Here is a 27,096-nt window from a genome sequence, read left to right as displayed (position 1 = left end):
TTCCGAAATGTGACGAATTTTATGTCTAATCAGTTTTTTTATTGAAGATGGCATCATCTGCAATCCGATGATCTTACGCAAATCACCGGAGGATCCAAGCTCAATTAACACCAACAATACGTTTCGAACAGATCAAGCTGGATCGCACAATGTTTATGCTTGTTAACAATTTTTAAGCAAGTTGCATAAGAAAACAGTAGCAAAAAAGTAAGATAAAAAGCCGACTGAGAAATGTATCTAATTTAAGGTCGCGTCATTAATTAACCATGGCGCAAGGATTTACCAAATAAGCATCTGCCTACAGGAAGATACATTGATGATGCAAATGAAAGTAAAACTCACGTCGCAGCAGATTTGTAACTAATTCGTTGGGTTTCGTATCAAGCCTTTTGCTAATGAAATTAACACATGATAGGTATTCTCTTAAATTTGAAGAGATTAATACGTGACACCATGAAAGAAGAATGTTTTGATTCCGTGTACAAAAATGCTTTATACTTTTTGCAAATGTCAAATTCTCAGCGAGGAGAGAGGTACTGATATTGAAACAAAAAAATCATTGTGTTTTATGAATAAATTTATGTATGGCTCAACCAATTATGTAATGTGTCAGGAGTAAAATAAAAATTAATGTTGTTTACTTATTCTTAGTGAAGATGTTGTTGAAATATCTTGTCAATTCGTGAAGGTGTGTTTTACGAATTTGTGAAAAATTTAACTAAACGTTGAATTTATCGAATTAGTAATAGGTACCTATTTAGAAATCGAAAGTAATAGTCGCGAGTGACCATGCCACAAGAAAATGGTTTGCTTGTGAACAGTTACTCAACGCGATTTTTTACCGCCACTTTGCAGTTTCGAATTTATGTAAGAAACAACCACAATTATGAATATTGAATTATTACAACCTGTCAGAACAATTGGGTCAAATAATGCAATTGGACCTATTGTCTTAATCACTGCAATCCTTACCGTAATCTAAATTCACGAACAATGCTTAAATGTGAGTAAATGCATCTAGAGGGCGTGGTCTATCATGAAAGGCCTTGGTATTATTACTCGATTCCTGAAAGTAGATAATGGAATTAAGGCGAGAAGAAATTATATAAGTAAACAAGTTTCGAAAAGGTTGAAAAATTGCAAACACATATAATTTAAAACCTCAGCTCACCTTGAATTTCTTTTTTACGGCTGTGACATTTCCAAAAAGTTTTGACAAACTAGATCAGATCTAGTAAATTCCAGTCAATTAGCTTGACTAACTCATCGCTTGGTATGGTGGGTAAAACCAAAGACTATGCCTGTTGTGGGCATATAATGAATAGATAATGATTTTGTTAATCTTCCGTAAACTTTAAGTTTCCTTTGGTCAGGCAACCTTCAACCTTTTAATGTTGGAAAAAGCAAATGCCACAGCTAAATTAATAATAAACCACACCACCGCACAATTTCGCCATTTACCTGGATACATAAGAGCAAAGATTAAGCGCAACGAGCAATCAGCACAAGTGGGTCGGTACTCTTCAGAAAACAAAGAGTGAATGTCAAGGCTTGAGGCCTTGTTAAATATTTAAGCAGACGAAATCTAGACGCGGTTGGACCGCACACAATCCATTTTGATTGCGAAATTGTCCTGAACGATAAAAAAATGCCAGCCATAAGGATATGGCGAATGGAAGGTCGTTTGGCCACACCCGAACAATTGCCACGAACCGACCTCGCACGTTTTCCTCCAAGACAACTATCACGAATTGGTCCATATAACTAATATTCAACTAGAAAATGTAATAAAGCGCTGTGCATAATGCAAAATTGTTCGCAAATTCTGTTCCCAGGGATTTGATCAGCTCGAGAATGACTTGCTCTTTTCACCTTTTTTACTTCCTTTCCTACAGAATGGTACTAGCTATAATGAAATTAAACGCTACGGCGGAATAATTGGTTTCTTTGAAAAAATTGATTCAATTTAGTGAAAAATTTTAAGTTGCCAACACCAAATCTGGACATTTTACAAAAAAAAAAAAAAAATTACAAGAAAATCAAGTGGGACAATGTGTTGAGAACGAATTGTTAATCTACAGTAATTAAATTGTTTTGGAGCAGGTTTAAGGAAGTGGTGAAGAAAACTTAAAAACAGGAAACTTCATTGACTCTTTTGTTCCATCGTCACACGTCATTTCTACTGATGAGAATGTGCCTTAATTAGCTGTGGCAGATTTCAGTTCACAAATTGATTACGTTACGTTCAAAAACTGGACGAAAGACAATGATTTTTGATTCCTCAGCTGCTTTTCTAAATTATACGAGTATTGTTGTTATTGACTACATCCTATTGAAAGTTGGCAACCTTTGACACGGACCTTTAAAAATGTGATTTAACTGTTTTGAGAGAAAGGATTAAATTTGAAGACACTAAAATTTCGGTCCAATGAGACTCTTAATGTCAAAATTAATTCTATTGATTGTTTTGCAATTCTGTGATTGCGTTACACAATGCTCTGTTCACGAGTTTCCATCAATGGCTCCACGAACTTATCTTTGTGAGACGTTCCAGAAGCACTGAACGAGAATCGTGAACTGATCTTGCAACAGTTCGTGCTTTGAACATATTTTTCACAGGTTTAATCTTAACAATAATTCTTACAGATGTCCATTAATTGACGCGCAATATTTCATGAGGTCAGGATAAGGTCAATGTTACGTAAACATACACCTAATGAAGTAATGAATCTTAACCAATACATTTATGCGTCTTTCTTGAATTTTCTCTACGTAGAGAATCAACCTTGAGTAGAAAAATAACTCAGAACATGTTTACCGTTGACCATTACATGTTATCAATAATTATCATGCATCACCTGATACATTTGCTCTGATTTGGATGATAAAAGAAAGACAATTGGCAAAGACAGTTTCATATCAAATTAGCAATTTAGTATTTTAATTCCTAAGAAGAGTTAATGGATGGTTCAAGACTAACGAAGAAATTAATATGGTGATATCAAAAGTAGAAAACACTGCTCCAAAAAACCAGTAGATCATAAAAAGGGTAAGAATTAGATGCGATACATTTACAAAAAAAAGTACATTCAAAATTAATAGGTCTTACAGCTAACTCAGCAAAATTGTTTGTAATATACAGGGTGTAACAGAAATAGGTGCATTAATTTTAACTGGTAATAGAACTCGTCAAAAGGAACAACTTTTCTATCTATCATTTTGCCGAAAAACGATGTTTAACTCCAAAAAACAAATTGGAGAGATTTCACTAAAATAGCCCTACGCCACTAAATACTGCAATGGCTAATTGAGATCAGCGCTAATATGAAAAAAACGTCCATTTTCATCCAGAAAACGTGTTTTAACGCCGAAATCGAAATTCAAAGAAATCTACCCGTATACCAAAAAATCCATTTCGTAAGAATCTGGTTGTTTCACGTTTTTAGTAGCTTAGTTTTGGAGATATGAGCGGTTTTAGGAAAATCTTTCCTACTTTTTTAAGCCACTACGCAACGTTTTTCGCCAAAATGGCAGAGAGAAAAGTTGTTCCTTTTGATGAGTTCTATTACCAGTTAAAATTAATGCACTTATTTTTGTTACACCCTGTATACACTGTGTCGTTTTTTGGTCAATATATTTTAATTTAGCGATTGTGGTTTTGGAGTGTATAACTTTGCCATTAAAATAAGTTTTTAGTAAAACATGGAAAAACCTTGACATATGCGCAATCTACAAAACCAAATCAATCTTTTATTAAAATATGTTACAACAGATTGCGGTTTAGAAAGCAAAAAACGTACAATTACACATTATACGCATATGTAAAAATATAAATTACAATTTCAAGTATGTACCTCCATATATATGATTAAGATAATAAGTTTAAAACAGAACTGGCATTCGTTTTGATTTATAACTTTAAGTGCTTTGTTTGGTTGAAAAATTTCAATTTTATTACGTTGAAATGTGGATAATTGCTTGTTAATTTATTACCAATTGTCTGAAGATGGTATCAAGCACAAACGACATTAACATAATGAACGTCAATTTTCCGTGAACGATTTCGTTCTCCAAACCGGAAAAATTCGAGTAGTTTTGTGAAATATAGTTTTGAAAGCACGGAGGCGCAAAAACAAGACAATTATTGAAGTGATTAAAATCCGATTTAAAGAAAAAGCTGTGTGTTAAAGAAAGTGTTGCAGATTGATTTTCTTACTTTTATATAGTTATTAAACATAGCCCGCCACTTTTTTCGATGAAATCGAGCTATAGTACAAATCTCACTTCCTTTATGCTAAAAATGTTCCCGACAAATTAATTTTTACAAGACTGGTAAGTGTAGACCAGGCTTTAAATAAATTCATGAAATTCACGAAGGTGGCAGTGATTTTTTAAACAAGTGCCTACAACTCTCTTAATTACAAATAGGGGAAGGTGGACCAAGGTGGTCAAGGTTTAACCAATTATGAAACACATGTTTTCTTCAGAGATCATTTATTAAGTACTCAATCATTTTTTATTTTTACTAAAAAATTAACAGGCAGCAATTAACACATCGGGAAAATTAAAAAATAAAAAAAAGTCGTTTCTTTCCATCTTGCCCCACCAATGGAATAATACCTATGATATGCACTCTTCATTTGATTCGATGACAAAATAAACATCTAGTATCTGCATTTCCTTCTTCACTCTCCTCAGAAGATGACTAGCATAACATTTAACTGACTTCCCTTGGTTTCCTATTTTTCTTATTTTCCGCTTTTTTGTTCAACCTTTTGTTTTTCACTTTGTCTTCTAGAAATCTAGACGCTTGTTTCTTCTGTTTTATATGAGGTGGAGAAATCACTTGTTTTGGATTAATTACGATTAATACGATTTCATTCCTGCAGTATACTTTTGGCAGTACACTTTTGTGTTTATGTTCTCCCCAATTCGGAGCTGGCTGCGTACGGCATCACGTGGAGCCATGTAACGGGTACCTCGTCTAACCGGATGTCTCATATTGCCCCACCTTCCTCTACTAAGTGATAATTTATGTCAAACGCAATTGAAACTCTGTACAAATTAAGCAGCATAACCTTCACTTAATCCGACAATAAGCATAATTAAAAAACTGGTTATAAATAAAGAAATCAAGATAACTTCTTCTTAAAAATCATGACGAATTATCTTGATCGCTTAATCAAAACACAATTGAATCTTAATGTATGTGGGAATAAGGCATCTTATTAAATTTTACTGGCAATGTGGGTCATTTGCGAAAACATCTGTTGCGTTCTGCTCCCTATGTAAACTAGAAAATTATTATCAGTGGTTTCACTTGTTATGGTCTAGAAATCTATTATACACGACTTGAAATTCCTCGTGCGCATGGAATAAACGTACATATAGTAAGAAAGTGCACACCTACGACAAAATTTTAATTAAAGTAGACCATTGTGTTACCAAATTCGCGCCTGGCTGGACTGAATATAAGAAAAAGAAAAGCAAGAATTCACCTTTTCAATGCAACCGGTTTCGCCCTTATCAAACTGTTGCAATAACCGTTCTGGTTGTCAGCCTGCTGTGCAACATTTCATCTACTCTGATGCAAACAAATATCACTTTTTATTATTCCTTTTCTGGCTTCGAGCACTTTTCATTTCAACTCGATCCACCTTTTTAATCTACATTTTACGTTTAACACTTCAGCTCGTTTCATTTCATTTCTCTGGGGCCATTTAAAACTAACGAAACTGAATAATCTGCATCAAAAATATGATACCAATCTTGCCTGGTCTAGGTCTAGAATCTAGATCAATCGGTTGAAAAAAACTACATACATAAAAAAAATTGTTGAAATGGAAACTTAAATTAATTAATTTTTTCATCTTGTTGTAATACCGACCTCAGTTTTTATCAATGGGACACCAAATCGTTTTTCAGTTTTTTTCCAATTGTTTCATTTTTACACAACCATAGGATAAATCGGGACAAGACTAGTTCACAGGCAACAAAAAAATGTTCAATTGTTGCAATAAAACGGTCAACTTTCGTTTATGTAGTTATAGAAAAGATATACATATATACAAGGTGTATTAGAAATGGCACATAATATTTATGTCATGCGAATCTACGTTGAATATCAACCAAAAAAATCATGCGATGTAAATATTATGCGCCATTTTTAATACACCCTTCAGACCAATGTATCTTTGTGAGGGGAGTCCCGATTTTTTTTTTATTTCCATATTTGCACTACTGAAGTGATCCCCTTCAACGCTCTGAATTCGGAATTCACGAATTTTGAGACACCCTGTATAACAGATGTCCCAAAACTACCGCATTTCCTTAAAGGTGCGTCATGTAGAAGTGTTATGGAGTGCTGAAAGATATTTTAAAAAATTAATACATCTTTTATTCTTGAAGAAATGGAACTGTAAAGTTTCCACGGTCAAGTTCAAAATTTAGAAGTAAACGAGCTTAGTTCATATCAAAACATTTATTTTGGAGCCTTGAAGAGTTTGAAATAAAAAGAAAATGAAGAAAGTATGTATTGTCATTGGGGTCTGGTTGCAACTCATGAAATTGGAAGACCAAGAACGACCAAAACACCTGCATTGGATCTTCAAGAAGATGACTTTCCCTGTCGAGTGAATTTTTGCAATTGGCTCTCCACCAGGTCAATGAAAACCACAACTTCACAAAACAGGTGTAGTGAAGCGATCTTCACCAGAAATAGAATTTTCAGTACCCATAACAATCATTACTGGTCCACAGAAAATTCTCATGATGGGTTCCTTAATTTTTTGACCGGTTTGTGGGTTACCCTCCACGTTTACCCGATATAACCCCACTGGACTCTTCCTTTTGGGGGCGTTGTAAGCAGATTGTTTATCAAACAACGCCTAACACTGAAGAGGAGTTGCGGGGCAGAATTATAACTGCTGCTGCTACAGTGACCCCTGAAATGTCACGGCAACATCGTAAAATGCGCCAACGCATGTTTAGACGCAAATGGGCAAAATTTTGAACATTTATTGTAATAAAAAGCTGTTATTGTTGAAGTGTTTGACTGTTGTGTTACCTGAAACTCATCAAAATGGTTGCCTAGGTATTCAATAATACGTATTTCTAGGTAGAGGTAATTCTCAGGTCACAGCGTTGTCTTTTTTATATTTACAAATTGCGTAAATTTCCTAAATGGAGGGTCAGGATTTTTAAACATAGATAACATTTCTAATCGCAATCTGGGCCAAAACAATACATTCGACCACACCTATTTAGTGACATTTTAAAAACACTTGATTCCATTAAGGTCATTTCAAAAAAATTTCTTACTTGTTAATGGCATTAAGACTTGGCACCTGCCAGCGAACTACTTCAAAGTAAAGTTGATAAAATACCATACAGGGTGTCGCAAAATTAACGTATTCCAAGTCGTTTAAATGGATGCTTCATTTTCAGAAAGTAATGAAATATCTGAACAAGGGCGTACCCCGCGCTTTAAAACAAGATATACAGGGTGTATTAAAAATGGCGCATAATACATATTTACATCACATGATTCTATGATGAAAGGGAAACAAAAAACTCTAGTACCAATTTACTGTTAACCCTCCGCTCCTAGAGTTATTAACAGTCAAACTCGGAAACTTGGATTGTAATGGAGAAACACATTTAAATAGAGTGTTTCTGAAATACGTGTGTTTTTAACCTGTAGAATTGCGAATTTTGTAAAATGTTATAGAGAAAAGTTTCATAAATTGACGAGTTCTTCCACTGGTTAAAATTAACACACGTATTTCAGATACACCCTGTATATACAGGGTGTCGCAAAATTGACGTATTCCAAATCGGGGATCTTGTAGGGAAAAATCTCAGGAATCTCGAAAAAATAAAATAAAAAATATAGGGGGGGTCTTTACAAAGATATATGGGTCTGAAGGTTCAAACTTTTCATCATGTTTTCTTCAAATAAAAAATATAAATGATTGACATTCATTTTGAAATATGGTGAGGATCATTATGTAAAATATTAAAATATAAATGAAAAGACATTTCTTGAAAAAAGAGCTTCATCTCGAAAAAATAAGTTTTATTTTTCCAATTTTTGTTCAAAAGGGAAGTATAGTCCTACAGAAACTCTAGTGGAACCCGACTTTGGTCGTAAATTTATGTTTGTCACTTGAAAAATAGAATTTTATGCTGCAGCAATAATCCTACTAATAAATGCTAATGAGGGTTGTCAGTTTGGGGTTCGCAATGTTCGCTTCAAGCAGGGATGTTACAGGTAGTGGTAGTTGTATTTATGACAAAGGTTATTACTTGATAATAAAATCTTATTCTTCGGTTGTTGTTGGTAAATTTACAACCAAAGTCGAATTCCACTAGAGTTTCTGTAGGACTATACAACATAGCTAGAATATTAATCAGGCACTTTTGAACAAATATTGGCAACTTTGATATTTTTTTCAGTGACAGCAATTTTTTTTAACATTTTTACTTGGTCAACAGGTGTCCCCTACTAAGCCCCGAACTCGGAATACGATAATTTTAAGACACCCTGTATAAGTAAAAATAAATTTAAAATAAAATGTGAAGCTTGAAATTTGAATTTTATTCTAGCACACTCTAGCACAAATTTAAGTAGTGTTTCTCAAAAATGAATGAATATGTAGTGATCAAAATTGTTTTTCTTCAGATTAAATAACCTAGCTCCGTTCATTCCTCTCCCCAGTTTAGTGATCTGTTTAAGGTTCTGTTTCAAATCCCGGACCTTGACCTTTCTGCAAATGTTTAGAGCGCCTACCTTTTACCATAATTTTTGTATAAATCTCATGGCCAGCTTTATCTACGAAAATATACCAGAACAAAGACACCCACAATTAGAACACGGTACTGATCTGCTACCTCTCCATTTTCAGGAGGCAATATAACAGTCATTAATCCATTTTTGTCACAAACATTTTCTTATCTTCTTTTTCAACTTAATTCTACTACCTACATCTGTTATCCTGACACTCAACATCTGTTTATCCACTATCACAACTTTCCAAATGTTCACTTTTTATTGACTCATTTATTCTCATTTTGCAATAACCGCAAAATTACAATCTACTTGTTTCTAGTAGATGCTCACCAAAATTTTTTAAATTGATCATTTATCATCCGAAATTTGTTTTACTTATAAGGCGGCTTTTACAGTCATCAACTTAAAGATCAAGATCAAGCGAAATTACTTAATTGTTGAAGATTGCTTTCAACTTGAAAACCATTTTACCAAAACTGTAACAATAGACCGTATCGGTGAGTTAGCACTCTAAGGATTTTTTACTATGAATTGATTATGAAAATAATTCAAAACTTAATTACGGTTTGGTAGTTATCTGGACATGATGATGATTACAGTTTTCGGGAGTATTCATGTCTTGTTGTCGACACACTGGCTCACACATCTTCAACGATAATTACCACGTTATGACACTCTCTGTCCCATCATTGTTAAAATGAGTCTGAACAAATCATAACTGATCTTTTCCCAGCTTCTAGGTTTGATACACTTACATAACAAATTGGTCTGGTTATTTTTAAACAGTTAAATATTGCTTACCAAGAGTTTACATAATAGAAAGTAACTTGCGACCCAATTATATGTATTTTTAATGGTTTCTCGTGTACATTTTTGTACGAATGTACGCAAGCGCGTACATTTCCCCTTCATTGCCCCCTTCTCTGAAAAAACTCGGTTTCCTTATTTACTGTGACACTTGAATAATGCATTGATATCAGAATTATGTAAATTGACACAGAGAATTGACAGTTAAATAGCCGCTACATGAAATCGACCTGATCAATAATATTCAGTATAAAAGCATTGAGAAATTGATGTGTTTTATAATGAGTTTAATATTTGTAATTTCGTGAGCAATTTAAAATTATTTCATGAAAAATCGCACTACTTAATCACGCACCATCCAGGTTTATATTATTGAATAAAAAATAATCTAATAAATCCAAATTTTAATCTAATAAAGTGAGAGTTTAGAAAGTTTCAATGAAAAAATGTCAGATCATCTCACTATTTCAACATTTTAAAACTGTCCATTTTCAGTTACGTTAAATTATTTTTATCTCACAAGTACTTCCTAAAAAACGACTTTCCTCTTTTGGAGACGATTAATTTGTTAGTATCTAAGTTTTAAATGTTTTATTGATTCTGTTTTAAATAATGTGGAGGTTTAAGAATTTGACTAATGCTGAAGAATCTACGGAAAACTCCACTGTTAAAACATCAAAACAATAAAAAATATATTAAAAGGTCACAAAAACAAAATTAAAGAAAAAATAAAACCAGTCTAGTATAGAAAATGACGGAAGTGTACCTAAAACTAATAACAACAAATATTGCTTTTAAATTGATCAGTCATTTACTCCGCGGTTAACCGCTACCAAAAAGAAATAATAATAATTATCCACTTTGCTGATCCATATTTCTAAAAAATATTTTCTCACAATTGGAACGTAATGCTAGATTAATTTTCAGTTTCCTAAATGTAAGATTTTGAAACCTTAATGTTGACATGCAACAGCTTAATTCACCACATACAATCATTTTACCTTTCTGAGATTCTTTTACCTGATTCCTAATTCCTTTGTTCAGCTAATTTATAACTTATGTCAGCATTTCTTGATATATGTATTAACAAATCCACAGCGGTTGTGACATACCTAAAATGTCATTTAAAAAAACATAAATATCTTTTTCCACAGTAGAAAAGAACAAATTAAAATACAATTAATATATTTAACAAGATAATAACATAGTTGTCAAATCTGATATCTGACATAATTAAGATTCATATCGTTGGTATTCTTAAAACTGGGTATATTATTTCGAGACAAATTTCGTAATGTAGCACTTAAGCAACGCAATAGGTGTCCTAAAAGTGGTAGAAAAGCCCCACCCTTTACCTAATTTTCGGATACGCAGATTGTGTAAAAGTTATGATCTCGTTCCACTTAAATTCGTGTATACAGGGTGTTATTGAAAGTTGTACATTTATATAGATATTTTAACCACGAGCTACTGGCTTCATGTAGAACTCGGAAAAAATATCAAAAAAATTCTATGTCAAAAAATAAAATGACATTTAGTTTTGTGCTACAATTTTTTTAAATTGCTTTTAGTTTTCTACGTTGTCCTACAACCTTGTAGGTAAAATTTCGGCACATTTTAAAAATACACCCTGTATATCATGTTTTATAAAATGTACGCCATAGAATTTTTTAAATATTTTTTCCCAGTTCTACATGAAGCCAGTAGCTCGTGATTAAAATATTTGCACAACTTTCAAAATCACCCTGTACCTATCTATTGTTCCGCTGAGAAAAATATTTTCACCCGAATTTTCTTTCAGATATTACGTTATGTCAACGGAAGGTCAGTAGAAATGTAGCTGTCGGAGGTGAAGTGAAAACCGTTGTAAATTTCAACTGTCCGGAAGAGTTCGGCTATTACCCCCATCCAAGTGATTGTACCCAATATTATGTATGTGTTTTCGGGGGAGCGTTGTTAGAATCGTGCACTGGAGGGTTAATGTACAGCCACGAATTACAAACTTGTGACTGGCCGAGAAACGTAGGTTGTGATGGTGCTGAACTATCTGGACCTGGACCCATATCAGCGACATCACCAAATCCACAAAGCAGAACCAGAGAAGAACCAAGAACACGATATGCACCTCCGACACCACCTCCCGCGCAGCCAGCAGCAATCGTCACATCTAGGGGACAACCTAGACAACTTCACCACAATCAACAAGAAATAATAAAGGTGAGTTGAGAGAAAAATCGAATGTTCCGCAAATGTGATTTGATTTGCAGCAACGCCAGCAGCAGCAACTCTATGCGGATGCAGAAGAAACACTTCCACCCGCAGAAGAGATAGAAAGCGATCGTCAACAGCGTGTCTACAGAGGCCAACCCTCCACCGTTGGTCAAGTACAAAGAGACAGAGATGGGTTGAGACACTCAAATGCAATTCCTGTAAGTCCATTTTTGAAAATCAAGACAAATTGTTATCTTTGGTTTAGAATTACAGCGGCCGGGGTGAAAAAATTGGTGTAATATCGTTCGGTACCCAACAACAACAATATAGGTAAGTCCTTGAACAATCACCTAACATTTCATTAATCAATATACTGTTAGCAAAATTGACGACATACTTACTAATGACTTGACATTGAAGAGGACGCGTAGACAGACACAGAGAAGGTAATTTTTAGACAGTGACAACAGACAACATACGAATAATAAAATTTGTAGTCAAATCCGTTCTATCGAGACGTCTTGGCGTGGTGGCCAACAGAACGTTAAAACATCACGTTTAAATTTGGGTCCTTTTACACTACAACCTCCTCCTGTTCACACTCCAGTCTATTCTTCCAGTTTCCAAAAATCAAATTTCGTACCGAATCAGTTTAATGATGACGAGTTTAAACCATTCATACCACATTATCACAAGATACCAACACATACAATTGCCAAAAAAGAACCCTTTACGTCAACACCAAACAACAAATATAGCGGTTTTAGACCTTCAACTGGTAGCAACTATTTTACTAGTATTACAACATTTAGACCACCTCTGGGTAAATTGAAAGAACCCAAACACACTCTAGGTTATTACAAAACAGAAAATAACCTGATGATTCCTCAACATACTCACATCATCAATCACAACACATCTTCAGTTCAGATTAGTAATCCTAATATCAACCTGGCAAGTGCTAGCACAACAGTTGATCCTATTTACAACGACAGTTCGAAGGTGGAAGACAATCTTGACAAGACAACGTCAGACTATCCTGAATTTAACGAACACTACGGCCCTCCTCCTTCTTACTTTAGCACGAAAAACAAATACGAAAATATAGACAATCCTTTTGCCGACCCAGATTTCGATTTTGATCAGTTTTTGGCTAGCTTGCGTGACGATCCTTTTGAGGAAAAACCGAAACTGGAACCGAAACCCAAAGTTGTTAGTTCGGTGAAGGTTCTCGAATCAAAACCAAAGCCAACGACAACTGTTAAAAATCTTCCACAAAACGAATATTATTATCCGAAACCCAAAGTTGTTAGTTCGGTGAAGGTTCCCGAATCAAAACCAAAGCCAACGACAACTGTTAAAAATCTTCCACAAAACGAATATTATTATTATGAAGATGATGATGATGATGAGGGTAGGTATGAGACGAGTCAGACACCCAAAAAGATATATTCTAGTCAAATCAAGCCAACCACGAAAGACGTAACAAAACCTGTTGACGATTATTACTACGAAGAAGAGTACGACTATCCTCAAAAGAGTGATAATAAACATGTGAATGTGAGTAAGAACGGTGAAATGAAATACTCGTCGAAATATCACGGAAAACCAGTAAAAACGACTCAGACTACTACTATTCACACGACTAGTACATCGCGGCCAACAACAAAAAAAATTTTGACTAGTGAGACGTACGTCTCAGCCTATAGTACGGTCAGTTCGACAACACAAAGACCAAAATATGCGACTCGTCAAAGGACAAAGTTGACAATACCGACGACACGACCTTCCAGAAGTAAACAACGACACAGACTTAATGACGATGACGCAAAATCGAGGTAATTGATTGTCTCGACTGTGTGGTTTGTTTTGTTTTCTTGTATAACGTCTAGTTTGAGTTTAGGGTTGAACAAAGTAGTGCAGCACCGGTACAACCACCAATATCAACAGTTACTGCAACAGCTAGAACATTGTACAACAGTAGCCAATACAATAATAATTACGACCCTTATTACGCTTTATACGATGACGACGTTGAACTGTACAGAGATGTCGGTTAGTTTTTTGAAAAACACTAGTCGAACAAAATTAAGTGAATCGTTTGTAGATTATTCGCAACATTATAACAATAATAACAACAATAACGCTGCGCAAAGCCAAACACCCCAACAATCTTACAGAAGAACTCCATCTCCGGTGGTTCAGACAACTCAAGAAGAGGCCCCCAAGCGTGGAAATTCGGCGTACATTCAAAACAGTTACAGTGGACAGGATATATATCAGCCGTCGACTAGTTCCGACTACAACGAAGACAACAGCTATAATAGTCAAGTAAGGGTGAGGACAAGTTTACAGGGGGGAGAGGTGATGTTTTTGTTTTTTAGGTAGACGATCAAAATGCGTATAGGCAAATAAATAGACAACCAACTAGGTAAGTGTTGAATATACATATAGCACCAATAGTTGTGTACAGATATAATCTTAGGGGAGACAGGAATGATTTGAATTATTTTGAAGAAGCAACGACTAAAAGAACTACTACCACTACCACAACCAGAAAAACAACTACTACCACTAGAACAACGACTGCACGAACATTTCCCCCTAAAAAGAGTACAGTCCCAAGGTACTACAAAAACAGAAAAGAAGTTAGCCAGCTTCCACCTCATTCATAATCATTTTAGCGTTGTAGAATCATTAAGTAGTGAAAAGCTTCGCTCATGTTTTGTAGTATCTTCCCCTTCCCCTACAACTCGACAAAAAAAGAACAACCGTGAAACAATAAAACATGTAGTAGTTCTAACAAAATCGTACTAATATAGTAGTAAAATGTGAGTGCTTATAATGTGCTTTAGATGTCGATAACTAACGGTATTAATTAATTTAAAATCTGATCTTATTTTATAGTATTTTGATGCTAGACCATTTATTTTAGCAGACTTCCAGTCACAGCCAATGAGAACAAAACACAAGCACAGTCTCTCATTAATACATTACGGGAAGACCCGGGACCACATCCTTTAACTCCCAACACCATTGATTTCCAAAGTAACTCTAGCCTTCGACTAGACGAAACCACCACTACCATAAGACCAAAATTACCTGACACAAGTCCGAAAGTTTTATCCGAAGCAGTCATACATAAACCAGTTCCATTTGTTGTACCAAGGCATCTAACAACTGAAAAATCCATTGTTGTATTTCATTACATTACTAAATCATCCAGGTCAACTAGTCTAGTCTCTACGGATTTGCCCCCCACTGAAACATCAGCCATTGAAAATTCTCCTCACAAAAACAAGACTGTCATCGTGCCGACAACTTACTCGCCTCCAAAATTTTTCCTCAAGTCTCTCTTGCCTAAACCTGTTACTTATAGCACGACTGTTCCTAATCTATCTGAAAGTAAACCGGAAAATAAACCGCATAAGACGCTGAAATCTGTGCGAAAATTAATCAGTCCTATAAATGTTAACTATGGATTGTCTGTAGTTACCGGATCGAGTTTCGAATCCGCTGAAAAATTAGTTTCTGAAGTTGATAGCGTTAGGAATATTTTGCCTTATCGTCGTTCACACGCTGCTAAATCAAGACCATCAGACTATTTCGACGAATCTACCACTAAAACCACTAAACCTTCCACTCTTGAACATCTAACATCATCTTCAGAATCAATAACTCATATTGTGCCCGGAGTGAAAGATTCCAGTGATGAGCTTATCGATGACGATTACACTTCTCGTGAAGAAACCAAATTACGGCATTACGTCGAACCGTACACGGACAGCTACAACGTATCTTCTGAAGCAAAACGATTTCGAACAACTATTGAAATTCCCCCACCGCACGATTTGATCGATGATTACCAAAAACTAGAACCTGATCAATCTCCAGATTACAAATTGCAGCCTTTCCCCAAACCGATCGCACTTACAACCACAACCACCAAGACCACGACGACAGACTCTCCCCATAACACCTCAATTCCTGCCAGAGTATCCCGGGTTAACACTGCAATTAAATCACTAATTGCATTCGGGGGAACGCGAAGGCAAAACGTAAAATGTCACGAAAATCAAAGCGCCGATTCGAAATGCAACGACCCAAAGCATCAGAGGTATTTATTCCTCGTAAAATAATGTTGCAAAGTTTAGGTAATTTGCATGATCACCGATTCTATTCTTAATATCTTTGCACCATTTCTCTTTAACCTGACTCATACTTCTTCACGCTTTGTTTAAGACCAGTCACTACTATTAATTCGAAACCTTATGAGACTGGAAGTTGACTTGGACCCTCTTATCCCGACATGTAACAACACCAGCACACTTAACACACATAGTGATCTCATATACATACAGTAATATCATCATCGGATCTGGTAGTAATAACCAGTTAATCAGGAGTAATGAGAAATATAATTAAAGTGCATGAATGGTGAACAGACTTATTATGCACTCAAAATGTGTTACGAGCCACAACTCACAACCAATTTTTCTTTAAGAACCAGTACTAGAGGTCGGGGATCTACCCATTATGTCAATGGAGGCAACGTCGTCAACAACGAAGTTACAGTCACTGTTAATCGTGGAACACCAGCATCGTAAGTTCTTCCAACGCCTCCTCTTAATCTTCGGTCTTTGCCTTTTAGAGCACTGAGAGATCGAAAATTAAAAAAATCGAGATAGCCATGATCACTTCAGTTGGCAGCACGTAAAAATTTAATTCAAATGGGAATTGTCATTATTAAAAAAAATTGATATTACAATATATTCACTTTAGACCAACAAATTTTCATTGTCCAGTGTTTCTTCAGCAATGGAGAAAGGCTTGGTCCTATTCGACACCTCGAGTTTTTGAGGAATTTCAACAAAAGTTTCCGGACTTTCAAGGCACTTAGCTAACAACTTGCCCTGAAAGTCTACAAATGCGTAAACATGTTTTTTGAAGTCAACACTTTCAAAATGAGATTTCGCGACCGCACAGTAGTGCGCGAAATCGATGTTCGTGCACTACTATGCGGTCGCAGGCCATTTAGTGCACTAGTGCGCTAACGTCGATTTCGCGCACTAGTGTTTCAAAATCATCCAAAACGACATTTCACCAGTTTGGATGACGAACATTTCGAAAGAGTGAAAATAAATCGCTATTAATTCGATTGACACTTTGGCAATCGCATGGACAAGCGCTATTCTGTCCATAAAAGGTATACGAGAATCAGACATTATGTTCGTTTCAAAAAATATTGTACGAACTTCGATGCGAGAAGACGTATTCGGCACATTCGCGCAAATGAAGCACTCGCTCCTTCGTCGCTCGTGCCTCAAATAATGCGCTCATATGCGAAAAATGTATTCTCGTAGTCGGTTCGTAAATAACTATTTGGAAACAGGTAGTGTTCTGCGCAAAAAAGGCAGTAGACGCCCTACAAAAAAGATCAGCTGAAAACATTGAAGAGGGTGAACAAAGAATTATTGCAGAGATATTGACCCAAGAAACTAAGCTATCATTTAGTACAGTTCAGCTCAGTGGCGTAGATAAGGGGGGGGGGGGTCCAGGGGGTCCGGACCCCCCCCCAGAGCTCATCCATATACTTTTACAACTGAATAATACTCTTTCAGTATATACACTGACAGTCACAAAAAACGACTCACTTTGAATTTTAAGTAATTCATTGTCTTAGAAAAAATTTTTGGTATATTTGGTATATCATATTCTATTGATAAGTGTTATTTAAGTTATTCTTTGCCAAAGAATATACGACAAACAAAACATTAAACACAGCAAATAAGATTTTAATGAAAAATGATAAAATAAATTTTTTTACCATCAAAGGGTCATTTTTGTATTAGCATAAACATACCTGACATAACCTAATTTTTTTTAATGTCGTGTCAAGTTAAAACATCCGGTCAGTGCCAATTACGAAACTGACAAACACCAATATTTTTCAATTGTTTCATTGCCAACAGACTCAGTCATTGTTGATCACGCTGTATGTAGCAAACTACATTAAAAACCCAATTTTTATAGGTGCAATGGCGGACACGGAATTTTGGACGATTTATCATTCGATTGACATAAAAATGTAAAACTGGCTTTAGGTACAACTAACCTCACTTTCGATTTTTGTAATGATGATGCGAAAAACTTTCTAATGTCAAATAGTTTCAAACGTCAATCATAATGACAATAAAGCGTCTAAAATTTCGTGTCCGCAACTGTACCTAATACAAAAGTATGTGGACCCCCCCCAAAGCAAAAAACTATCTACGCCACTGGTTCAGCTTATCCTTAAAAAAGATTTGCATTTTTTTCTCTATCGTGTGTCTGTTGTGCATGAAATGACTCCTTGACAATAAGAGCCCCCACAACCGACAACAACGTCTCTGGATAATATTGATTGATCGATGATCGTTGGATCTTGAATCGATTTATAAACAAGGGCTGTGCGCATGCTCCGTGCTTACCGTTGACGTTAAATAAAGGTGCGGGAGTTTTAAATCTCATTGTTACATTGCACTACCTGAGGAAATTCTTTTATGAAAATCAAGATTTCAACATTCTCAAAATCACTAACCTAACTTTTAAGACTGACATCTGTTAATTGAAATCTCACGAATTGCCAACTGAAATGTTTGGTCAGCGCCTACTCTAATTTTTTTTTCCGATCTCACGGTATACTCTGTCTATTCATAGATTGCTTGACATAAATGTTACTAAAAATGTTCCCTCTACGCTACAACAAATAGATCCGGCGCGAAATTTAAAAAAATGGAAACAGCAGGTTTACAAACGTAATGTTTTATTATTATTCTGCATGTTTGCACTTAGGAAAGACGAAAGAAAACTTCAGTATGGTAGGAGTAATATATTAGGTTTTATTAATACAGGGTATTTCACGAGTGATAAAGTCCCCGATGGAATTAAAAATGCAACCCACAATACATTTTCGAATTTCCGAAAAAAGCTGGCTGCTGAAATTAGTGAAATTAAAATATTACCTCTGTATCATTTTCGATGTTTGTAATGTCAGCTAAAGTGTTCATTATGGTATATGGTATATGGTATATGGTAGATCAAAACTAATAACTTTTAAAACAAGAGAAATGCAAAACAAAGCTCTGACGATGAAAAATCGCAATTAAACCACTTGACAGCTCTGACAATTTCAAATTTGAAATGTCATATAATTTATTTTTCGCGTGGCCTTCATAACAACCAATGAGAATGAGTGCCGCGAATGTTTCAAGATATTACCAACACAATCTATGATACTTTGTTAATATTTTAATGTTATGGTTTGGAGATTTTGTTATCTAAGGATATTTAAAAAACTGTATTCTATCAGTGGACGTAGTTTGGTAGACACAGCTTAACTACACATAAACCTAAGGTATATCAAATAGGATTAGTTAGAATGCACAGCATGAGAATAAATCGAGTCCCGGTTGGACATTTTCAAAAATGTTATAGCTAGCTATAAATAACCAAGGTTGTTAATCTTGATATGATAACTCAAGTAATTGCAGGCGGCCTCGTCCCACCTTGAAACCATCCACTTCTATCGTGTCGAAGGCATCCGAGTTCATCGACATCTACAGATATCCTCCAACAAGACCAGAACCCATCTACCCTCAGCCTCAACCCGACAAAACTGCGGCCAAATGCCGAAAAGACGTGTGCCTTTTGCCTGACTGCTACTGCGGAGGAAAGGAAATTCCCGGTAGGTGTCTCATCAAGACCAACTCGTAAACATGACAGATGCAAAAATAGATTTTTTGAATTTATGTGACGAATAGGAAATCTACCTGTCGAGGAAGTTCCGCAGATCGTGCTACTCACATTTGATGATGCCGTTAATGACTTAAATAAACAATATTACATAGAGTTATTCGAGAGTGGTCGTCTGAATCCGAATGGGTGCCCCATTTCAGCGACATTTTATGTGTCTCATGAGTGGACCGATTATAGCCAGGTTCAAAATCTTTATGCCGACGGTCATGAGATGGCTTCACATACAGTGTCGTAAGTGGCCCAATTTTGGCCCAGGGTTCTGCTGCGGTCTCTCATACTTGCACTTTTTTGTTTCTTGTTGAAAAAAAATCTTGAAATAATTTTCTAACTTTTTTCTTTCTGTCTCTGTTGCTGCCTACTAACAAAACAGGCGATCTTCCCGTCGAACAGCTACCACAAATTGTGCTTCTTACCTACGACGATTCAGTGAACGATTTGAACAAAGGCTTGTATAGCGATTTGTTTGAAAAAGGTAGAGTCAATCCCAACGGATGTCCAATCGCTGCAACTTTCTACGTTTCTCACGAATGGACTGATTACAGTCAAGTCCAAAATTTGTATTCTGATGGTCACGAAATTGCTTCCCATACAGTATCGTAAGTCCATTAAAAAAATGCACTGTACAGTATCATCATATGCACACAGAATAACCCCAGTTGCAGTTGAAGTAGACAAAATGTAATGACGTAGGCTTTAACAGATGTGCTTCCATTAACGTTTTCGATACTTGTAACTAACACACAGGACAAGGAACTAATTCTTAATGAACTTCCCTTCAGCAGTTTTTCTCTCCACTACTAAAACTAAATAAATACAGGGTGTTATTGAAAGTTGTACAGATATTTTAACCACGAGCTACTGGCTTCATGTATAACTCGGAAAAAATATTTTAAAAATTCTGTGTCAAAAAATAAAATGAGATTTATTTTTTGCGCTACAATTTTTTTAAATTGCTTTTAGTTTTCTACGTTGTCCTACAACCTCGTAGGTAAAATTTTGGCACATTTTAAAAATACACCCTGTATATCATGTTTTATAAAATGTACGCCAATGCCTATAACCTATAGGAAATATGCTTTAAAACAAGGAAACCGCATTGGTGTACGTTTTATAAAATATGATATACAGGATGTATTTTTAAAATGTGCCGAAATTTTACCTACGAGGTTGTTTGACAACGTAGATATTTTTTCCGAGTTCTACATGAAGCCAGTAGCTCGTGGTTAAAATATCTGTACAACTTTCAATAACACCCTGTACATAGAATGACCAACACTAACTAAACATTTTCATGTAGGCACAGTTTTGGAGAGCAATTCTCTCAAAAGAAATGGACGCGTGAAGTTGCAGGTCAAAGAGAAATCTTGTCTGCTTATGGAGGCGTCCATTTAGAAGATGTCCGAGGAATGCGAGCACCTTTCCTCTCGGTATTTGTCGATAAATCATGACCGTCAAGTAGTATTGTTAATTTTTTTATAGGTTGGCGGAAACAAAATGTTCAAAATGTTGTACGATTCAAACTTCACTTATGACTCTTCTATGCCGATCTACGAAAACAAGCCCCCAAGTTGGCCCTACACTCTCGATTACAAACTATTCCACGACTGTATGATTCCACCTTGTCCCACCCGTTCCTACCCGGGAGTGTGGGAAGTACCCATGGTAATGTGGCAAGACTTAAATGGTGGAAGATGTTCTATGGGAGACGCTTGTAGCAATCCTCCCGACGCTGAAGGTGTCTTCAAAATGTTAACCAAAAACTTCCAAAGACACTACACCACCAACAGGTAACTTGATAAAACAAAAATATCGGGTTTTTTATTTCGTCAATATTGTTAGAGCACCATTTGGTCTATTTTATCACGCGGCTTGGTTCACACAACCACATCACAAAGAAGGTTTCATCAATTTCTTGGACAGCATCTTGGCAATGAAAGATGTGTGGTTATTAACTAATTGGCAAGCTATCCAATGGGTTCGGGATCCGACACCTGTATCTAGATTAGGGTCGTTCCAACCTTTCCAATGTGACTTTTCTGTGAGTTAGCAATTTGGCGTGAGTGAAAGTGTGTAAGATGTGATTTTTCAGAACCGGCCAAAGAGATGTAATAATCCTAAAGTGTGCAATCTCTGGCATAAATCTGGAGTACGATACATGAGGACTTGCCAACCCTGTCCCGACATCTACCCCTGGACTGGAAACACTGGAATTCGCAGTAGTCGCATTGACAACGATATTGAAGATTAGATTTTCAAAAACCAAATGAGGACATGATAAAACTAAGTTATTATTAGGGCAAAGCAGCATTATTTTAAATGTTGCTCATGATTATACATTCTTTCGGTTACAATGCAAGTGATGGAGAAATACGCAGATTCCTAACGTTATTATTACTCGGTTCTAACAAAACTCATCACTTCAACTAGTAAAGCACTAGTCATTTTGTTTACAATTTTGATTTTACTAATGACATGTTTTTGCTGTCAATTTCTCCATTACTTAATGACTATGTTGCAATCATCTTTGCACATATCGAAATGTTGTAGAGGTGTCAGGTTTCATCGCATTAAAATACTAGGTGATGCGCTTCATACCTCGCCAACATTATACCTATTAGTAAATTGTAAATACTGTAGTGGTTTAAAATATTATTTAAAATTTTATTACAATACTGCCAATCAAAATACCCTATACTCCTAGAATACTATTTTTCTTTTAGCTCTTAGTCACCAGAAATGGTTAAAATCTTTGAACTTCATTAGTTTAATATTATCTAATAATATACAGTTAAAGTACTTAATTTATTGCGTAATATCCGAATAATGTGGAAGAATTAGAATTTTAAAATATGAACCAGTGAGTGATAATAAAGTATTTTGTTTAAACTTACAATTGTTTTTATTTTTTTGACTTGACAATGACACCGGACAGCGTTGTGTCCCGGTTTTGTTCTCATAGCGAGAGTACCGCCTACTGGGCAGGGTTTTGTTCGGAGTAGGGAGTACTCTGCCCGCTCATTGGTCGGCGCGTTTGGCCCCAACTTTCCGATAAAAGGTGACGCCGACCGAAATTCGTCAGTCGAGCATTGTGGCCAAATGGTTGGTGTGCCACTTTGCAATCGAGAGGTCTGGGGTTCTAACCCCTGACCAGGTGTGGATTTTTTTCAGGGGTTTTCCCACACCATCACATCGTGGTATGAGCACAGGTTTCTTATCACAGATAAGGCGAATGCTGGATATGTATTTTTGTACTCATAGCCTTGAAAGCAACGCTTCCAACATCCAACGCTCGCTCCGAAACGAGTGCTTCCCGGTCGACTCGAATGTAAAAATTGCAAAAAACGCTGGCCCTTTGAGGCATTCAAAAAAAAAATCTGTCTTGATAATAATAAAATTTAGTTCATAAAATACAACTTCCCTGGGTTTTCCTCCATTAAAAAATTACGGAAAGATTTATAATCGTTGAAAATTGTTCCTACAAAATTCACAAATTATTGCAAAAATTGAAATATCAAGTGAAGCAATTGTTTCCAATAACCAAAGATCACTGCCTACTTGGTTTTATGTTCGTTTATGTTTAATGTATTAAAACAAAAAAAATTAATTTAATTTTCGTACAAAAAATATTGTACGAACCACTTGCGTGAAGACATCTTCCGTTCATTCGCGCATTAATTAAAGGCACTCGCTCCTTCGTCGCTCGTGCTTTAAAAAATGTGCTCATGCGGGAACATCGTCTTCCCGCACTTGGTTCGTAAATAACTATTAACCCCCCCCTCAGTACAATACCACCTTCCTTCCTCACCGTACCCATCCCGAATCTTCCCGGCAGTGTATCTGAAAAGGCTCTGGAAAGCCTCAGCAGCCCGCCCCTCCCTCAAGGGGAGATGAAAGATAATAATAATAATAAAATAATACGTTTATTTTCAACAATAGGAAAACAAAGTAAAAAGAAAAAGATAATGTCTGAAATACCCTTTGACAGGAAAAATAAATACCAAATAATGTTATAATGAAAACAAATATGTAATATAGCAAAACAAATGTTATTAGCCATTAATTAAACAGGTAAAGCCAGTAAACGGTACCTACTAATGTCCAGATATCGTGTGAAATGAATTTAGTTACAAATGTATGAAAGATGTATCCTTTCTCACTTTCGTTCACGCTTGAAACGTGTACGTATCGTTAATAAACTCCTCTCCCTCCGTAAAAACGACCTGGACAAAAAGACGATGCTCATTCCTGACTTCTTGCGTCGCACCGGCGTGGAACCCAGAGGGCGGCGGGTGGTGGTAACAACTGAACTACTGAACACATGAGATAAATTTCCTTCCATTTTTGGTTCATCACAAAATGTCAACAACAACAGAAAACATTGTTATTGAAATTTATAGCTACCATTTCCTATGTGCGAAATAAAAATACACACCGAACAAACAATTCAGTAAAACAGTCTCCCGTTTAACCTCATTAACTCAGTTAACTATGATCCTGCTTATTTATGTACATCAAAACATTCCTTTTCATAACACTGCCGAAGTAAATTTGTTCGGTGTGGTTATTAATATCCATACAAGTTATTACGGAATTGCTTTACCTTTGTGGGTTTAAAAAAATCGTTTTTTTTTGCATATAGGAGCATTTTCCGCGATTAATTCGTTTTCGGTATTTTTGAAGGGTCTGAAGTTGCCTAGAACCACTTTCAAGTAATTCTAGTACATAATTCTATTTAAATGCGGTTTCCTTGTTTTAAAACATATTTCCTAGAGGTTACTTAGCATTGGCGTACATTTTATAAAATATGATATACACGGTGTATTTTAAAAATGTGCCGAAATTTTACTTACAAGGTTGTGAGACAACGTAGAAGCAATTAAAAAAAATTGTAGTTTAAAAATTAAATGTCAATTTATTTTTTGACATAGAATTTTTAAAATATTTTTTCCGAGTTCTACATGAAGCCAGTAGCTCGTGGTTAAAATTTGGTCACGCATTTCAATAACACCCTGTATATTAATACGTGAAGGAAAAACTTTGTACATAGGTACCTTTTTTTAAGCAAATTGCGCGCACAGAGGAGTGTGAGATTTGGCATACCTAGTTAGTTTATATGGAGGAGTGCAGAAAGATAAAAATGTATGTATAATATACAGGTGTCCCAAAAAAAAGACGAGTCCATAGCTCCCTTATTTATCGGAGGATTTTAATTATCTATACACAAAATTAAATGGTTGTGAATAGGCTACAAAAGGCCCTAATAAATTCACATATAGCCCCAAGGCTTCAAGGCTAAACTATCAAAATATTTTTTTTCAAATGCGAACTCAATTCTAATTGAGATTTTTATTGTGAAAAGAACAATTTTATATAATTTGAAAAAGATAGGCGAATTAACTGTGTAGCCTTGGCGAAACCTGGTAAATATAGCAATTAGAAAAACCCAAGGAAATGTCAAAAAACGCGTAACTCGAAATGAATGCATAATGACGTATTTGTACACGCTCGCAGCTGACGTACCTAATGGAACAAAATTCAAAAAAAATATATATAGAGATATACTCTTTGATAAAAAAAAAACTCTATAACGTTCAAATTTCAAAATTAAAATAATGGTCGAATTTCGACCGCTGTGCGACCTCTAGTAATAGTTATTTTTGTTGAGTAGGTTAAATGACTTTTCAGCGGTAGGCTCAATACCAAATAGTTCAAATGTTCCGGCCGTCGGGCTGCTACTGTAACTGGCTGTAATGAATGTGTCACGCACTCACGCGTTAAACAGAGAAAAAATATACCTAACGCAGTCAGTCACGACTAAAACTATTTTTAATTAATCTGAATAAATTTAGCAAAGAAGAGGAGGAGCGGAATAAACAGTCCAGTGATTCAGTCCCCCAGTTAACCTCATTAATTGTGTTCATGTTAGTTGAGAGCATACATTCATTTTAATAATTCTGCAAAAATAAATTTCTTTAACAATTACATGTGGTTATGGGACGAGTGCTATTTTAATAAATTATTAAACGGCAGCTTGTAAATTTTTTGTAAAATGTTTCATTCAATTCAATTAAATTTTAATGTGATTTGGCTAGTGCTTCTAGGAATTTACAGCAGGGGTAATTATTAAATGGAAAAAATTGCCTTGCAATTGTAAATTTAAATTTTAGGGGACATAATCATGGCACACCAATGTTATGTCTGTGGATCAAATGCCAACATCAGCTGTGATAAGTTTGATCCCACAAATAAATCATTTATAAAAGATTGTCCTTCAGCTAAAGCCTGCAGCATCCAGACACATGGTAAATATTAAGTTACAAACACAATAAAATAATGTGAAACACATTTAATGGCAGGAAATGAAGTTGAAAGGTCATGTGAAGACAGAAAGCTCCGTGACTGTCAAACTGCAAATAACATCCAGTATTGCTACTGCTATGAGAATTTGTGTAATGGAAAAACAATCAGTTTCACTGATGATGAGGACTTGACAGAAGAGGGAAGTGGTACAACTGTGATAACTAACACCATTAAAAATGAACAAAAATCTAACATTACCAACCAATCCAGTCACATTCAACTCCATTTCTACAGTACATACATCACAATTTTAGCAATACATACTGTGCAGTTAAGACAGCACTAAACTATTGGTATTATTTCATCAGTATTAATTTTAGTCTTCCACCAAAGATCAATTTTATAAATCTATTCTTTTACTCCATTGTTATCTCATTTACACAAACCATTTCAGTCAATTGACATTTTTATATTTTTTATTTGTTTATTTATTTCTTTTTTTATGATAAGCTAGTCTTAGAATTTCAAATCTTGAGATTATTTTAGTACACATTAATTACGATAGGCGGCAGGTTGCGGTTAAAAACTATATTTCACTTGCCACACAGGCTTATTCACTCCCTACATGATATTTAAAGGAGTGAATTTGCACCCCCTACCAAATATTATGGTCAATTATATTATTGCACCGAATTTCGTTTATTAAGGTGTTGGGGTTTTGTGTTACTGAGCCAAAGGCTTATTCCAATATAATCATACCATGAAATATCGCTTTGCATTTAGATTATTTAATATTGTGCCAAAATCAGTCAAGTCAAGCTTTTTGAGCATGCGTGAGGCTTATTTGACATATCTTATTCTAAATAAATGTAATCTTGCTTATAATGGAATTGACACTGTACACGTACAGCGGGTGTAACTGAAACATGAATCGACCGAAAATTACAAAAAAAATAAGTTATCAATTTATTATCTGTCAAAAATATTTGCTTCAATTCCCAAAACAAAATACTGCTGTGATATCTACCACTAATTTGCTGACATTTTTACAGTTTAACGAATTCCTAAATGATGAAATGACAAATTTACTAGATCTTTACAAAGGTGGTATTTACAGTGACAAATACGAGCCAATGTTTCAGTTGTACCCCAAAGATGACATGTTGAGTATTTGACATTTAAATTTTCTG

General features: G+C 35.4%; 2 protein-coding genes across 8 annotated transcripts in view; both read left to right on the top strand.

The window, feature by feature from the left end:
- Cda5 (Chitin deacetylase-like 5) overlaps positions 1-22,499 on the top strand; it is a 32,493-nt gene extending 9,994 nt beyond the window's left edge. The window contains exons 2-18 of one of the 7 annotated variants that reach the window (XM_069060253.1): positions 11,400-11,815; positions 11,866-12,027; positions 12,075-12,139; positions 12,190-12,255; positions 12,307-13,647; positions 13,713-13,864; positions 13,917-14,140; positions 14,194-14,240; positions 14,295-14,435; positions 14,745-15,926; positions 16,314-16,412; positions 19,342-19,535; positions 19,977-20,202; positions 20,904-21,033; positions 21,086-21,393; positions 21,446-21,644; positions 21,696-22,499. In XM_069060253.1, coding sequence (XP_068916354.1) covers positions 11,400-11,815; positions 11,866-12,027; positions 12,075-12,139; positions 12,190-12,255; positions 12,307-13,647; positions 13,713-13,864; positions 13,917-14,140; positions 14,194-14,240; positions 14,295-14,435; positions 14,745-15,926; positions 16,314-16,412; positions 19,342-19,535; positions 19,977-20,202; positions 20,904-21,033; positions 21,086-21,393; positions 21,446-21,644; positions 21,696-21,854 — 5,111 coding nt within the window. In that variant the 3' untranslated portion in view covers positions 21,855-22,499. Of the gene's footprint in view, positions 1-11,399; positions 11,816-11,865; positions 12,028-12,074; positions 12,140-12,189; positions 12,256-12,306; positions 13,648-13,712; positions 13,865-13,916; positions 14,141-14,193; positions 14,241-14,282; positions 14,436-14,744; positions 15,927-16,313; positions 16,413-19,341; positions 19,536-19,611; positions 19,838-19,976; positions 20,203-20,903; positions 21,034-21,085; positions 21,394-21,445; positions 21,645-21,695 lie in introns of all 7 variants that reach the window. The other 6 variants (XM_069060248.1, XM_069060249.1, XM_069060247.1 and 3 more) reach the window with 6 other exon arrangements.
- A 2,822-nt stretch (positions 22,500-25,321) lies between these two features.
- Positions 25,322-26,330, top strand: LOC138140007 (uncharacterized). The gene is made up of 3 exons (XM_069060656.1): positions 25,322-25,722; positions 25,774-25,908; positions 25,963-26,330. Exons 1-3 carry the CDS (start codon positions 25,656-25,658, stop codon positions 26,250-26,252), a joined length of 492 nt encoding a protein of 163 aa, XP_068916757.1. The 5' UTR covers positions 25,322-25,655; the 3' UTR covers positions 26,253-26,330.
- The last annotated feature ends 766 nt before the right edge of the window (positions 26,331-27,096 follow it).

Source organism: Tenebrio molitor, chromosome X, assembly GCF_963966145.1.
Source record: "Tenebrio molitor chromosome X, icTenMoli1.1, whole genome shotgun sequence".
NCBI lineage: Eukaryota > Metazoa > Arthropoda > Insecta > Coleoptera > Tenebrionidae > Tenebrio > Tenebrio molitor.
The sequence above is the reverse complement of the archived record's forward strand: the minus strand, read 5'-3'. Positions and strand labels throughout refer to the sequence as shown.